The sequence below is a fragment of the Pongo pygmaeus genome, chromosome 6 (genome assembly GCF_028885625.2).
Source record: "Pongo pygmaeus isolate AG05252 chromosome 6, NHGRI_mPonPyg2-v2.0_pri, whole genome shotgun sequence".
Classification (NCBI taxonomy): domain Eukaryota; kingdom Metazoa; phylum Chordata; class Mammalia; order Primates; family Hominidae; genus Pongo; species Pongo pygmaeus.
The window spans coordinates 57,202,271-57,218,507 of NC_072379.2; the positions used below are offsets into that span (position 1 = coordinate 57,202,271).

At 41.4% G+C, this 16,237-nt stretch overlaps 1 protein-coding gene across 4 annotated transcripts in view; it reads right to left on the reverse strand.

Annotated features, from left to right (window-relative positions):
• Window positions 1-593: 593 nt before the first annotated feature.
• Window positions 594-16,237, reverse strand: part of CHN2 (chimerin 2) — a 317,173-nt gene continuing 301,529 nt past the window's right edge. For all 4 annotated transcript variants that reach the window (XM_054494681.2, XM_054494680.2, XM_054494682.2 and 1 more), the window contains 5 exons: window positions 14,939-15,112; window positions 10,124-10,201; window positions 7,583-7,720; window positions 5,532-5,637; window positions 594-2,372 (listed from right to left, as the gene is read on the reverse strand). In XM_054494681.2, the coding sequence (XP_054350656.1) occupies window positions 2,201-2,372; window positions 5,532-5,637; window positions 7,583-7,720; window positions 10,124-10,201; window positions 14,939-15,112 (668 nt within the window). In that variant the 3' untranslated portion in view covers window positions 594-2,200. The remainder of the gene's footprint in view (window positions 2,373-5,531; window positions 5,638-7,582; window positions 7,721-10,123; window positions 10,202-14,938; window positions 15,113-16,237) is intronic.

Genomic DNA, 16,237 nt, shown 5'->3' on the forward strand with positions numbered 1-16,237 from the left:
TATAGAGGCCTGTTATATCCTTTAGTGCTATTTGGACTTGGATTGAACCTGTGACAAATCCTTTTCTTATGCTTCTTCCATCCCTGCTTCCATATTATATCCTTTCCCCTTCTAAAATGGTAATAATGAGAAATAACTATTACTAATTACCCTAGAACATAAATTTCATTTAAGATATCACAATCAGATTATCATCTTCAGTTTTTCAGAGCCGCAAACTTCCCATGATTATATGCAGGTCGTACTAAATGGACGGATCTGGGATCAAACTCAGGGCTTTCTGACTTTAAAATTCTTGTTCTGCTACCCTCCAAGTGGCCTAGGGTGATTTGCCCTAAACAGTTCACCTCTGTATGATGATGCATCCATGCAATGGGGCTTATGGAAAGTGAATGTGGAGACTCAGGGCCTTAATCTTGAAGCAGGCTCTCTAGAAGGAAGCTTGCAGAAGGAGTGGGGACTCGATGGGATGCTGTTTTCTCATTGTGTTTCAGTGATGACTGAAAATTTGTTGCCAACATCTATCTGGAAACAATGTTTTGACGATCCACTACCCCACCCCTCCAAACCACTTTCTTGCACACACTCCAGAATAATAGACAGAAGAATTTAATACATGTGATGCTTTGCCTTCCATTTACACTATCATAAATTACAAAGTATTGTTCACTTCACAAAATAAAACCATTTCCAGATAATTTTTTGACAGTATCAAGAAGTACATTACATAAACTACAACAAACAAATCTGTACAGTTGGGAGGAGGGATAATAGCAGGGAAGAGGTCAAACCATTCTGACCTCCGTGTGCCAATGGAGTCCATCTGCATAGCCCTTGGGACTGTCCAGGTCAACAGTCACATGATGATGCTCCACGTAAAACGGTCATTCTCTTCTGCTCACTCCAAAGCAAGACTGGTGAGTTTACACAAATCATCTCAATCAAAGGAAAAGACATTGTAGTTGGATTTTTTAAAAATCTAGATTTACAGTTTTTGATGTTTTAAATATTTCACCTATGTTACAAAATATAGAAATCTTGGTGTGAAAGGCTCATGCTAAGATAAATATAACCAAGTGAATGGAACTGTAGTAATAAAATCATATTATCCACACAGAGCTACTTTTGTCAAGGAGGAACAAATATTTGGTAAAAACCAACGTTATTCTCACTTTAAAAAATAGCTTCATAAAACAAAAATGAAAAGCATTGACAATTATTCTGCAGATTCGCTTTTCACCAATACAGAAATGTGGCAAAAATACAATTTGATATTAACAGATGAATTCAGAGGGCTTCGCCGGGAAGAAAAGAGGGAAAGTGCTAACTTTTTACACAGACCAGATACATCCAGTGTTCTCAATAATTTCAGGTAAAATGACCGCATTCTGTATCTTCTGGGATACACACTCATGATATGAAAAGACTATGACCAATTCCAAAGCATACTTTACTTTGGGAATTCACAAAATTTGTATGAATAGAAAGTTTGTGGACATTTCAGACCATCCTACAATTGCTATAAATATACACCATACAATAGAAGAATGCCAGTGCTTAAGAGCAAAAACTATCAAAAGCAGGAACACAAGGGGCAGGTGAAATTTCATTGAAAAGCACTGAGGAGGACAGAGGTATGTCAAGATAATACTGCATTCGTGGTCAACTTTTTCAGGGTGTCACAGCAAAATGAGGGACAAGGTACACAGGGTAATAACCAATGCACTGCATTGAGTTCTATTTGCTAAAAATAACATTCTCGTGGCTAAAATAAAAATACATTTTACGATATAGGTTTCATTTAACAGAATTGTCTTCTTTTTGTAAGTGGAAAATGTATAACTGTATCAAGTACCTTTATGAATTAAGTTCCCTTTTATTACCAATAAGACTGAAGTTTAAATGTCTACATTGTTTTTTAATAAATTAAAGATGTATTAATCACTCTTCCAGCAAACCAGACATACATAGGAGGCACAGCAAAAGACCCAAGGTGAGGGGCTTCCCTCACCTTCACCCTCGTTCTCACTGGAGGTGGTGCATGTCTATGAGACACAGTACCCCACTCGGCGATCCTCTGCAGTCCAGCAAATTCTAGCACTTGCTTGGAAAACAAATCAAGTGGTAAGAAATGTTTTTATTCCTTTAGCTTTGTCAACTTGGATGGGGCTGGGGCCATTCAGCTCATTTCCCTGATGGATTAGAATAAAACATCTTCGTTTTCTATTAAAATCTGCACAATCAGCTTTTGGTACCGCATATCATGCAGGGTGGTAAGGGTGCTGTCCTCAGGGGGCCTCATCAGAGTGGGCCCAAACACAATCCCCAGATTTTCTGCATTCATGAAATTGTCTTTTTCATTCATAGTAACCCTGCAAAACAAACATATAAAACAGAGACATTATGGAGACTTGACGATTGATTTTATGTATTGATTATGTATGTAAGTCCCAAGAACATCCCAAGAACATCTCTGGTTCAGGAAATTGCAAGAAAAAATTGGGAATCAGAATAGCAGAAAGGTATTTTTGGAATGGTAATTTACTGATTTTTCATTTTAAATTGTTGACATTGCCTTCGCTGGTGGAAATGAATTACTTATGTGAATCTGGCAGGAACACAATTTTTAAAATTAGAAAATTAGTCCTCCTTATTAAGTAAATGTGGAATTATCATTTAAGGAATACTGGTTTGTAGGGGCAGCAGATTCTGAGGCTGGCCCATGGTCCTTTCATAGGCCTTATACAGAAGGCTTTTTTTTCCCTCTTGTGACTTCCTGCTGGTCTGTATGCTGGAGAGTGGGAAGGGAAGGGCAGGATCCCTGTCTGCTGGGAGGACTGCTGCCAGAGGAGAAAGGTTATGTGTAGAATGGGCTGTCATGAATTTAGGAAGAGCCAGGCCATTATCATGGGGTGGGGGAACGGCTGGAATGTCGCCAAACTGGAAGGCAGTTGGACATTATTTCTAGTTCCCACAGGATGAGGTCTACGGCAGTTGAAATTAAAAATCATCATTTCGACATCCAGATAAGAACTGCAGAGGCTTTAAGAATAAAATTCAAACTGCAAAGTTGGTTTAATACCTTCCTCATGGAATAAAATTACAATATCCCAGAGTTTTGTTTTCACAAATTTAAGTTTTAGAATGTTCATAATAGATGTAAAAGGGAATGGGTTCTCCAAAAAAGAGCAAAATAGAATTAAAATGTGTTTAGGTTGTGCATAAAAGCCATCCCTTTCTGTCTATTTCCTTATAACTCATTAGGATTAGCCACTGAGTATTATTTTAAGGTCAACTCAGTTTGTGTCATGTACATGCCACAAAGCTAAGAAGAAGGTTGGAAAGAGGACATTTCTCACCATCAAAGTGCTCAGTTTCCTCTTAAGTCAGGCACTATGCCTGACCAAACAACATGGCTAGCAAACCCACTATGATAAAGATACCGTATTATTGGCATTTAAGGTTCAGCTGAAAGGTGTCAGCATTTTTCTGGTAGTGGTACTTTGCCTTCCAGACTGTAACAACTGGATATTGATCACAATAAATATTTTACAGCTAATTGAAAGCCAGATGTGATACCCATAGTTTATTATCTAAAAATTACTTGTACTCTTAAATTCAATAAATTAATCAATCAGAATGGGAATATTCTGAGCAAAATCTTACCATCACCTATCACCCTGAATCTGAGCAACAATACTGTATGTCTTATAAGGTAGAAAAATAAAAATCTCAATACCTACTGTTTATACAGTCCTCAGTTTGCTTCTTTTCACTTACTAAGTAGATCTGTAAACTGGTCAATGTAGACAATTTTTGGTTCATTTTATCAAAGAATGGGCTGCTGCCAAGTATCTTTCAAAAACACAGAGGCACACAGATGTGCCCTGATCCCTCCAATGTTATAACACCAACTCATCGACCTCATTACACATGTGCAGTGAAAGAGAGAGACACAAGGTTTAGGGAGAATAGTGTCACCAGAGGTTCTAGTGTCCCATAAGCATCCAGACGTCTCCATCTCTGTCTCCCACACACTCACATAGACAGCTGTGTGTGTGGCAGGTACTCTCTGCGATGGACCTCAATGATCCATGCCTCCTGGAATTCATACCCTGCATCCCTTCCCCTAAAGTATGGGCTGGACTTGATTTGCTTCTAACAGATAAAACATGGCAAAAGCAATAGGATGTCACTTCTGATATTAGGTTACAAAAAGACTGTCTTTCATTTTGGGTGCTCTTGCTTTTTTGTTCTGAGAGAAGCCGGTTGGCTTCTTGTGAGCTGCCTATGGAGAAATGCACATGGCAAGGAACTGAGGTTTGCCTCCAGCAAACTGTTGGTGAGGGAGTGAGGCCTTCAGTCCAACAGCCTTTAAGGAACTGAATCCTACCAACAACCATGTGAGTGGGCTTGGAGATGGATGCTACCACCATCAAGCCTTCAGGAGTGAATTTTTTCTTCTTGAGACAGAGTCTCATTCTGTTGCCCAGGATGGAGTGCAGTGGTGCGATCTTCACTCACTGCAGCCTTCATCTCCCGGGTTCAAGCAATTCTCCTGTCTCAGCCTCCCGAGTAGCTGGGATTACAGGCCCATCAAGCCTTCAGATAAGACTGCAGCCTCATTACAGACCTTGAACTGGAGGCAGCCAGCTGAGTCACACCTGGATTCCTGACCCTTAGAAACTATGAGATAATAAATGTTTACTGTTTTAAGCCACTAAGTTTTGGGAGCAATTTGTTACTTAATGAGAGAGAACTCACACATCCAGAAAAATAAGAGATCAGGCTGGGAATGTGCTCTCCCAGGAGGCAGGCAGGCTCAAGAGCCTGGAAAGGGGCAAGCAATGGGGGATGAACAGGACACAGAGTACACAGCTTGTGTCAGATGAAGATGCGGACATGGAGGCAGAGTAGGTAAAGGCTGTGCATCAGCCTGCCTGGGATCCTGGCTTCACCTCTTCAAATCAGCTATGTAACCTCCCCAAGTGTCAGCAATCTCACGAGTGACACGAGGCCCCTAACGGCGCCCCTTTTTCTTTCTTTTTTTTTTTTTTCTTTTGAGACAGAGTCTCGCTCTGTCACCCAGGCTAGAGTGCAATGGCACGATCTCGGCTCACTGCCAGCTTTACCTCCTGGGTTCACGCCATCCTCCTGCCTCAGCCTCCCGAGCAGCTGGGTCTACAGGTGTCTGCCACCATGCCCAGCTAATGTTTTTGTATTTTTAGTAGAGACAGGGTTTCACCGTGTTAGCCAGGATGGTCTCAATCTCCTGACCTCGTGATCCGCCTGCCTCGGCCTCCCAAAGTGCTGGGATTACAGGCGTGAGCCACCGCGGTGGCGCCCCTTTCATAGGGATGATACACTGAAAGTGCCTGGAGTGGTTCCTGGCACGGTGAAACTCCAGCAGTTATGGCTGGGGCTGGAGGCTTAGTCCCCTCAGTGGGCTGGGGAGGAATGCCGTCCACTTTTCCTCATGCATTAACTGCTCTAGGAGCAGAGCAGGCTTTGTGCATGAGGCATGAGCTTACTTTTTGAGGTGGATCATTAGGTACCGGAGGGTTTCATAGTGGGCAGGAGGCAGCAGCATCAGCACTTCATGGACAGCTTCCAGCCTCTCATCTGCATTGGAGATTTCTGTGAAGTTCACGCATGATGGGTATTAGTTCAGAGTGTGGCATTCAAGTTTTCAGAGAAGTAACAAGAAGTTTTTGTTTTAGCCAGAAGTGGGGGAAGGATTCTAATAAATTCATGCAATCCAAGCACTGTTTCACTTAATCAATTTGTTGGTGTCCTGTGTCATTCAGGAAAGAGTTTGAGGCTGAGCACCACATGCTTATTGAATGTCCTCTGGGTGGCCAGAGGCTGGACACTGTCCTTGCTCTCCATGAATCTGTAAGCCAGCAGAATGCATACAGTCAGGGAGCATATGTGCAGACTGTGCTTTGCCTTCTTCTGAACACTAGATTTGCTAGAAATATCCCTCCCACAAGTTTTAGTTTAAACTGCACCACATACAGTAGTATTCCCTTGAAGTTGTCTAATGAGTCTTTCCCTAGCAGACTTCTACAACCTAATACATTTTACAAGGCAAGGACATTGGCAATGAGCCACCCAACTCAGCCTGCACTCACGGCACTTCTCACCGTAGCGCTGGCATGCTTAACCCCCGTGCACAGCCCAGGTTAGGAAGTGGAGACTGGACACATTAACAATGGGAGGAAGAGTACATGCTTCTGGCTTTTGGGTCTCTGATAGGTACTGGCAGCTACTCAAAGAAAACCCTCCTGCTATTCCTCCTGGAGTACAGGATATCTAGATGCTAGAACCTTCTTTGCCAGGACCACTAGGACCCCAGAAGGAGGGAATAGTCTTACCGGGGTCAGGGCCTCGGCTCATCTGAAGAGTGCATCTCACACTGATCCCAGCCTGCCTTTGTGTCTCCCCATCAGGTATCCCATTACTATATTTAACAGCATACCTAAACTTTTCAACCTTTAAAGGTTTTTTTTTTTTTTTTTTTTTTTTAATAAAAACAACAACAACAACAAGCAAAAACTTCCTCAAAGTGAGCTTGACTTCTGTGTCATGTGTCTCAGCATCTGAATCTCCCTTTGGTCACTTTTGCCTCTTCCTGGGCAAAGTGTAGCCCTTTCCCCGAGACCTGCCCCCTTTTCACTCTATTCCTCTCTCCTACAGCAGTGGGCCCAAGTGCCAAACACTGAATGAGCAACCCCGGGCTGATGGAAGGCAAATCCTGATGTCCCATTCCTGGACGCATGAGCTTAGCTCTCCAAGCCTTGCTTTTCTTCTCTGTAAAATGGGATTATAATATTTGCCACATGGGGTACATGAGATAATTAAACTAGAAGGCACTGGTGAGACGTTCTAGTATACTGCTTGACACAGTGTATTCTGGCCTATTCATTTTGAACAGCATCAACAGACAAAACTTGGTTGTGACTTTAACTGATTAGGAATGAAATTCTGCCTAACAGATAAAAGTAGTTAATCTAGACCAAGCTTGTCTAACCCGCAGCCTATGGGCCGCACATGCCCAGGACAGCTTTGACTATGGCCCAGCACAAATTTGTAAACCTTAAAACATAAGATTTTAAAATAATTTATTTTAAAAATTATTTAAAATTATCATTAAAGCTATCATTAATGTTAGTATATTTTATGTGTGGCCCAAGACAATTACTCTTCTTCCAGTGTGGTCCAGGGAAGACAAAAGATTAGATACCCATGATCTAGTCAGTCCTCATTGAAGATTTTTTTTTTCTGTTACAGAAATATTCATGCTTTCAACATATAATAGGCCTGACTGTGTTGGTTCCCAGCATACAGGGAACAATGTGGACAGAGCTGCCTGATACGTACATCAGCCCACAGAGTTCTTAGAATTGGTTCAACTCAGCTGTTGAACTATGCCTGGTCATCTATTTATTGTTGTGCCCTCACTTGACAAGACAGGCACAAATGCAACAATTTAAACAGTTCTGAGTTTTAATTTTCTGAAGGTCAAAAGCATTGTACTTAAAAATTTGGTATAAATAAAAAATTAATTTGAAGTACTTACTTGCTGCATCTATAAATTTGGAATAGGTATCATATGTGATGACAGGGATGGGTAAGTCTCTGAAATACAGTTTAAGGGCTCCAGTGATGATGTTTATGTCTGGATAGACATTGGCGGATATATCGGCCTTTTCACCATCTGAAAAACAATCAGTGATCCGAGTCCTAATTAGGACCTTATTTCACCAAGGCATGTACAGAAAGAAAAAAAAAAATCCAACGATGAATGCTCCCTGACAAGTCTCAGCTAACTCTTTTGGCTTCTAGTAACACTGAAGTGTAGGAGGCAACAGAAAGGAGTTTGGTGAGAGGGAGGTAGGCTCTGAGGGTTTGTGCAGGCAAACGGGTGATAAAACAAACTTCAAACAGTGATTTGGGTCCCAGCCCCTGGTAATTTGCTAAATGGAAATTTAGCACAATAATTTGTATTATAGACACTAAGGTTCATAATAAAATGACAATCTAATCTGAAACAAGAGAACATCAAGAAGCTCTAATACATCTTCACCAGTGTTTTTTAGACTTGGATTTGGAAGTCACGTTCACAAAATGATTGTTGAATAGTTTCAGTTCTTATTGTTTCTTTCAGGCTCACTGAAGGGTTTGTTTGTTTGTTTTTAACTTGATCCTTCCTCCCTGATCCTCTAGGACTTTAATCTGGGAAACTTTACTCTTTCCTCTTGGATATGTGATGTTATATTTCTTATCATTCTTTTTTTGTGTGTGTGAGACAGAATCTCACTCTGTAGCCCAGGCTGGAGTGCAGTGGTGCAATCTCGGTTCACTGCAACCTCCACCTCCCAGGTTCAAGCAATTCTCGTGCCTCAGCCTCCTGAGTAGCTGGGATTCCAGGGATGTGCCACCATGCCTGGCTAATTTTTGTATTTTTAGTAGAGAGGGGGTTTCACTGTGTTGGCCAGGCTGGTCTTGAACTCCTACCTCAAGTGATCCACCTGTCTCGGCCTCCCAAAGTGCTGGGATTACAGGTGTGAGCCACCGCGCCGGGCCTATTTTGACAGTTATTTCACTTCAGCACTTTAAATATATTATGCTAATATATCTGGTATTTATTGTTGGTCCAAAATTATTTCTTTGTAGGCAGTACAAAGGATCAGCACAGAAGTTTTGACCTGCTCCGTTTCCAACCCCCAAAGTGCTGGGATTCTAGGCCTCAGCCACTGTGCCCGGCCTATATTTCTTACCATTTCTAACAATAATTCTCAAGACATTTTTTGACTTTTAGTTTCACCATTAGGAAATACCAGTCCAATTTGTCACAGACTATGACATTTTTTGGATAAAAATTTTTTAATCATATAGGAATTCTTAATATCTTTTGCATAAAGAATTAAAAGAATAAATGCCTCAGCAAATTTGGTTCTGAAGATAAAAAAAGCTGCCGATGTATACAAAACAGTAAAAGCATAGAATATATGCCATGTTGATTTCATTATTTACATATTTAGCAAACAGTTATTGAGAATCTGTCATGTGCCAAGCACCATTAAGCCCTGATGAACCATGGAAAAGAGATACTCTCTGCCAACCAACAGTTCTAGTTAGACTGACAGTCAGACATGCAACTTAACAATGACAAGGAAATGGGAAGATTGCTATGCTGAAGAAGTGTGGAGAATGTGGGGGGATGTGGAAAAAGGAAGTGGAGCTCTGAGGTTAGCTTGGGGCAGTCAGCGAGGCTTCCTCAAGGAGGAAAGGCGTGAGCTGACCCCTGATTACAGGTGTTTGCCAGGCAGAGAGGTGAATACATTTCAGATAGACAGGACAATGTGAGCCAAGGCACTTCTTCATGGCAACAAATAGGGTGTATTTCAGGACTGCTGGAGTGTGCAGTACAGTAGGGAGGAGGAACTGGAGAGAAGTCTAAAGAGAGAGGAAGGGCTACCTCATCGATTTCACATACCACACTACAAAGTAGAGGCTCTAGCCAGTAGGCTCTATCCAGTAGGGGTTCCATGTCTTGACTGGCTGTACCAGAATTATTTGGATTGCTTATTAAAAATACAGATTCTTGGGCTTATCCAGCTTTCTGAATGAGTCTTCAAGTTGGGTCCCAGTGACCCATATTTTTAACAGGATCCCCAGGATGGCCATGATATCTGACTTAAGAGATAGTATGTTCTAGAGAATATACACCACAGTTATAAAGAACAAAAGCAGTTCCCTCCTACATGTCCACTGCCTTCCCCTACATTAGTGCTGGGGGTGCCCTCCAATCCCTATGATCCCTTCTTTGGAGCTTTGAGAGAATGAGAAGAATGGGATCCTGAGATAGCGGATGCAGATGGGTACTCCAATGCCACGTGGATTGTCTGCCCATTGACAGTGATCACTTGTCAATGGCTGCGAAGGAAACACTTCACCCAGTGAGTCAGAATCATGAGATTTGTAAGCCATTATTCCTCCGTTTCTTGAAGAACAACCTTAGTAGTTCTGAAACCCCATTTCTACTATGATTAAAATCTAGTTCCAAATGAGAAGGGTGTTAGGATGTCAGATGGCATTCAAGAAAGTACAAGCTTACCTCTGTCAAATGCCATTTTGACATCTTCAATGTGTTCAGTGAACCCAGAGACTCTGTAAAGGCCTTCCGATTTTAATCCTGTTAGAGAGAGAGAGACTGACTTTAGCTTCTTGAAACATCTAAAAAAAAAAAAAAAAAGACTCTAATTTCATGTCTACACTACATGCTATCAGGAAACGAGCAAACACAGACAGTGATTTTATTTATCACACACTGTTGCATCAGAACTTGGACTTGTCTTTCTCAATTTCCAGGCAAGTCTGTTCTCATTTGCCCATGTAGCAGTGGAGATCTCAATGGAAATCCAGTCTTCATCCTTCCCTGCTTTCCAAAGAGAACTGATATTTAAGATTCTCATGGACCATTCCCTTACTTCCTTTCCTTTGTTCATGAGCTTGCTGAACATGAATTTCATCATTGTAGGAAGCAACCTGGCTTTCTTCCTAGCATCATCTTTATTAATTTTTGTGGGTACATAGTAGGTGTATATATTTATGGGGTATATGAGATATTTTGATACAGGCATAAGATGTGTAATAACCACAGCAGGGTAAATGGGGTACCTAGCATCATCTTAATCCATGTGCTATATTGTATGTAGCACTGTACTAGATACACACGTCTATGTATGTGGGTATCTAATCTGTATTACAGATTAGATTTTTATTTTATTTTTTACAATAAAAAATCTGTAATTTTTTATTGGAAAAAATTAGACTATTACAGCCTTTCATGTTTACTTGTAAATAAGACTATGTTAACTGTTTAATTAAAAAATGATTACTTGTTATACTTTTAGACAACTGATTATACAAACAGATGCAGGAAAATGAAGGTTTAGTTATTGCTTCTGGAAATTGGATCACTGCAAATTTAGGCTAAGAAAAAAAGACATGGTTTCTGTTCTTGGAGCTTATTGATTTGTTAAGATATGTCCTAAAAACGAGTCAGTTCCCAAAAGTATGAGCAGGGATAAAGGACTGGATTTCAGACTTTGTATGTCACAAACTAGCTGCTATCAAAACTACAGCTACAATAAAAATAAGCAAACAAATAGCTTCTGCTGCTGCTGCCATATATTCTGCCAAACTCTTGATAACTCACATAGTCTCCGATTTTTTCATTGGGAAAACATTTATGGAGTATGTATTATCTGCCATATATAAGGGTCTTCATTAGGTATGCATCAGAGACAACAAATACATGGCATAAATCATGAATACTTCCCCTTATCCCTCCTGTGACCATGACAGATGCTCTTAGTTAATCTCAGCCCTTTTTCCCACGGAGCCCTATTTAGCCTCAGAATTCATCTCAGTTCCAATTGTTCAGGTGACCACTACTGATCAACTGGAGTTGTCACACAACCTGTGTGACATCCTGTGGGTCAGCCTGTTCTAAGATGTTGGTGCATATGAGCACATCTCATTCCAGTTGGAACATGCACTGCCACAGAGGCACAGACCCAGTGGATTATGGGAGCCCCTAGCAGTGAACAATGAACCCTGCCTGTTGATGGATGAATCAAAGTTCTGGCCTCTGGTAAGGCTCTCTTTCTGGCTCATAGATGGCCACCTTCTGTCACACGTCCTTTCCTTGGTATATGTGCATGGAGAGTGAGAGAGAGAGCTTGCTCTTTGGTGTCTCTCCTCATAAGGACTTTAGTCATAATGTTTAGGGTCCCTCCCTCAGGACCTCATTTAGCCTTAATTACTTCTTTGGAGACCTCCATCTCCAAAGACAATCACACTGGAGATTAGAGCTTCAATATGTAAATTTGGTGGGGCAGGGGACACCAACATTCAGCCATAAGATGCACTGAGTCACTTTCAAAAAAATCCAGGTTTTCAAGGAACGTAGAAAAATCCATGCTTTTGTTCTCACTCATAAGTGGGAGTTGAACAGTGAGAACACATGGACACAGGGAGGGGAACACCACACACAGGGTCCTGTTGGAGGGTGGGGGTCAAGGGGAAGGAGAGCATTAGGACAAATACCTAATGCATACAGGGCCTAAGACTTAGATGACAGGTTGATAGGTGCAGCAAATCACCATGGCACATGTATACCTATGTAACAAACCTGCACATTCTGCACATGTATCCCGGAACTTAAAGTAAAATAAAAAAAAATCTATGCCTTATACTATATGCCAAGTTGTATGGTTTTGATTATAATTAAATGGGGGTAATTTTCCTGACTTTAGCCCATGCTTCACTGAGCAAAGCGTCACCCTGTATTACATCGAGATGCTTTTTTAAGAAGCTAATCTTTGAAGGAAACGATAAAGGATGGTTAGAGTTTGCCAGAGTAGCAGAAGCTGCCAGCTATCCTTCCAATATTTGTTCTCCCATTCTTCTGTTGTAACGGAACCTTTGATTTTTAGAACAATATCCATTGCAGTGGCCATTAAACTCTGGCCCATGTGAGAGCAGAAGTGACATTTATAGCTTCTGTGGCCTTGAAGGAAATAAGTATGCTCTTTTCCACTTCCTGTTGAGTGAAATGCAGATGAGATGGTGGTGGCCAATTGCGATTGTGCACGCAGGATAGCACTCAAGCAGGACAGAGCAACAACCTGCAGTGCCTGGGTTCCTGCCACAGGAGAACAGACTATTCCTGGACTGCTCCTGGGTACCTGGACTATTACTGGGAAAAGAAATAGACTTCTATCTTGTCAAAGGCACTGTTATTCAGGGTCTCTGTGACAGCATTGAGATGTACAGGCTACATAATATAGTTAGACAGATTTGGAGGTGGAGGTATGGGTGTGGGTCATTTCAAGAAAAGGCAAAATTAACACAGATTGAGTTCGGTAGATTGGACATTGTACTAGGTCCATTTATGTATCGAGTCACTTTAATCCTCACCAACCACCTTATGAGGTACAGTTGATTCCATTCATATTATAGATGAAGAAACAGATATGCAAATGTAGTAAGTAACTTGCCCAAGGTCGTATTACAGCCAGTAAGAGACAGGGCTGAGAATTTAACTTCAAATCCTTGATCTTTTCACTCTACCACATCATACAGAGACAAATGAATATAAAAGAATATTTGGAGAACAATAAGGAATTTTTTATGGATGGAAGACAGGGAAAAGTGTTGGTAGTGGTGGCCCCACAGCTGGGAATGTGGGTGTCATACAAATTTCTCCCAGTCCATTCTCTGGTTCTGCTTGCATGCTTAGGCCCCTAATACCTGGGGCTCTAATCCCTGTGCTGTGACTCTTTTGGCATCAATTCCTAATTTGTGCTACTCTATCTTGCTCTTGTTCTAGGCAAACTCAGTGCAGTGCCCCCTATTCTTAAATGTTAGACATGTCAGTAATTATCATGCCTGAATTATCAGTTGTCTTTGGTAAGGATCACAATGGGAGGACCCCAGCTTCTTCAGAAAAGCCCTGATTGCAGGCTCTGGAGAGGCTGATAATCTGACCCCAAACTGCAGGGCCCGGGGCCACTTGTCCCAGCCACTCACCCAGGGGCAGGGAATCCCTCCTTTCCTCTTACCCAGTTTAGCCACTGGATTAATATGTTCACCAGATCCCAAAGCACTCATTAAGCTCTGTCAGCCACAGTGGTGAAAAGATAGAAGGCATTTCTTACACTCTGGGATTAAATTAGCAAGTTATCAGGGAACAGGATAGCTATGGTTTTCCCCCTCCATAGAAAAGGGAATAATTTCCTCTCTCTAAAAGGGTTGGGATAATAAGCTATGACATCCTCTTTAGTTGTGCTTTGGAAAAAATGGGGTAGTTGACCAATGAATATATATGTATAAAATATATTAAGCCAATTAGGACACAATAATGGATAGCCAGTATAACAGAATATGACACATGGCAAAAGTGGTTTAAGCCTCTATACATGGCCAAATCACCCAAATTACATCTGGCAACTTCAGTGAACATTTTGATACTGAACAGTGGCCAAAGAAAGCACAAATAAAGGAAAAGTGACTCATGTACAACATAAAGAACATTTTTTGAAATGTTTCTATCTTCCTTGTTTCCTTTGTTTTTCATTGCATAGATCTTTTAAATCTTTGAACTCTCCTCTTTGAAATAAACAATGAATATTAGGAGCACATTTTTATATGGTAGGAGATGTATGTGTTGCTCAACAATTTCTTATTTAACAGAAGCACCTTTTTTTTCAAAGCTCCAATTCAAGCCTCACCTCTGCCATAACCCTTCTCATTGTCCTTAAATAGGATTAAAACATTTTGCTTTGTGACTCCATGGTACCTTGAACACGGCCATCCACAATGTTTATTTATTTGCTCCCCTGATTGCCCACTCTAAAGTATGAATTTCTTCCATGCCTCAGCCTCCCGAGTAGCTGGAACTACAGGTGTGCACCACCACACCTGGCTAGTTTTTTAAAAGAATTTTGTAGGATGGGGTCTCACTATGTCGCCCATGCTGGTCTTGAACTCCTGGGCTCAGGCGATTGTCTGGCCTCAGCTTCCAAAAAGTGCTGGGATTACAGGCGTGAGCCACTGCACCCAGCTGAACTAAGAATTTCTTGAAGGTGAGAATGGTGACCTTTATTACCTCAATGCCTAGCATATAATAAATGTTCAGTAAACATTTTTTGAATGCATATATGCATGGTTTATATATACAATGGAAATTGATATAGCTGGTTGGATTGAGTCTACCTGTGACAGAGAGTGTGTGTGTGTGCACACATGCGTAGGTCATTTTCCCAACAAGAGTAGTAGAGCAACTCTGTTCCCTTGACAACAGTAAAAACAAACAATAAAAATAAAGTCACTATACTACTATAATAGGAAGTATTTTCCAAACCTCTTGCTTCAATTTCCCGAATGCATATGTCCACCACCATGGGTCTCTGAGTGTTGTGAGCCTTCACAAGTGTTGTGAGGTCACAACAGTACACTTTCTTGATCCTCTTGAGATCAGGTTGGCAGTCATTGGGAACGTGCTTGGAACACTGTTTGTGTACGTTCAATCCACAGTCTGTAAACAAAGAAGCCACATTAGCCTAGCCCAGCCCTTTTGTCAAAGCACAACACAAATTATATGTTGCCAAAAATAAAAATATCACCACCCAAGGGTTTGACATATTTCTCTGGAACATGTGTCCCGTTTCTAGGTGATACTCTCTACAGGATAAACACAAGTATCATCTCTAATCTCTAAACCCTTATATGATTCCATTTTTCTCCTTAAGCCTTCTCTGTCACTGGACCTTAAGAACAGAACATCTGAGACAGCTTAGGTAATTGATCAGGTTTTTTTGTATATGTTTTCCTGTTTCAGGCTGGAACCCTTTGGGTCCACAAGTAGGTTTTTGGGTTTGGATTCCCAGACAGTCCTGGCTTATAAAGGGCACCTAGGGTTTGTTCCAGGCTGTTTCCTTTAAGCTCTTGATGCTCCTTGTGTGGGAAGCAGAGTTACTCTTTCCGCAGGACTCTCTAATCTTTGCTTTGAGAAGCCCATGACCATTGGTATCCTCTTCCCCTTTCCTGGAAGGTTGCCCCATAGTTTCCAATCCCTTCCTCCTTTGGCAGTTTGGGTAGGCCGCTTTCCTTTCTATGTGCCTTATTTTGACACCTGTGAGTGGAAATAATGCCTAACTATATACACCAGTAGGAGTACTTGAGAGTTTATAACAATGCCATGTAATGTAATGTGATGATTATTTATAAAGTTCATATGAAAACCCAAAGCTGAAAAAGGTGCTTTTAAAGTTCAATGAACACATGAAGAGCCTGTTAGCGGTCGATATCCACTGATGGAATTTCTCTGATGATAAAAAGGCACAGTTGGCCGGGCGTGGTGTCTCAAGCCTGTAATCCCAGCACTTTGGGAGGCTGAGGCAGGTTGGCGGATTGCCTGAGGCCAGGAGTTTGAGACCAGCCAACATGGTGAAACCCTGTCTCTACTAAAAATACAAAAATTAGTTGGGCATGGTGGTGGACCCCTGTAATCCCAGCTACTCAGGAGGCTGAGGCAGGAGAATCACTTGAACCCAGGAGGCAGAGGTTGCAGTAAGCTGAGATTGCACCACTGCACTCCAGCCTGGTGACAGAGGGAGACTCCATCTTAAAAAAAAAAAAAAAAAAGCAGCATAGTCTACAT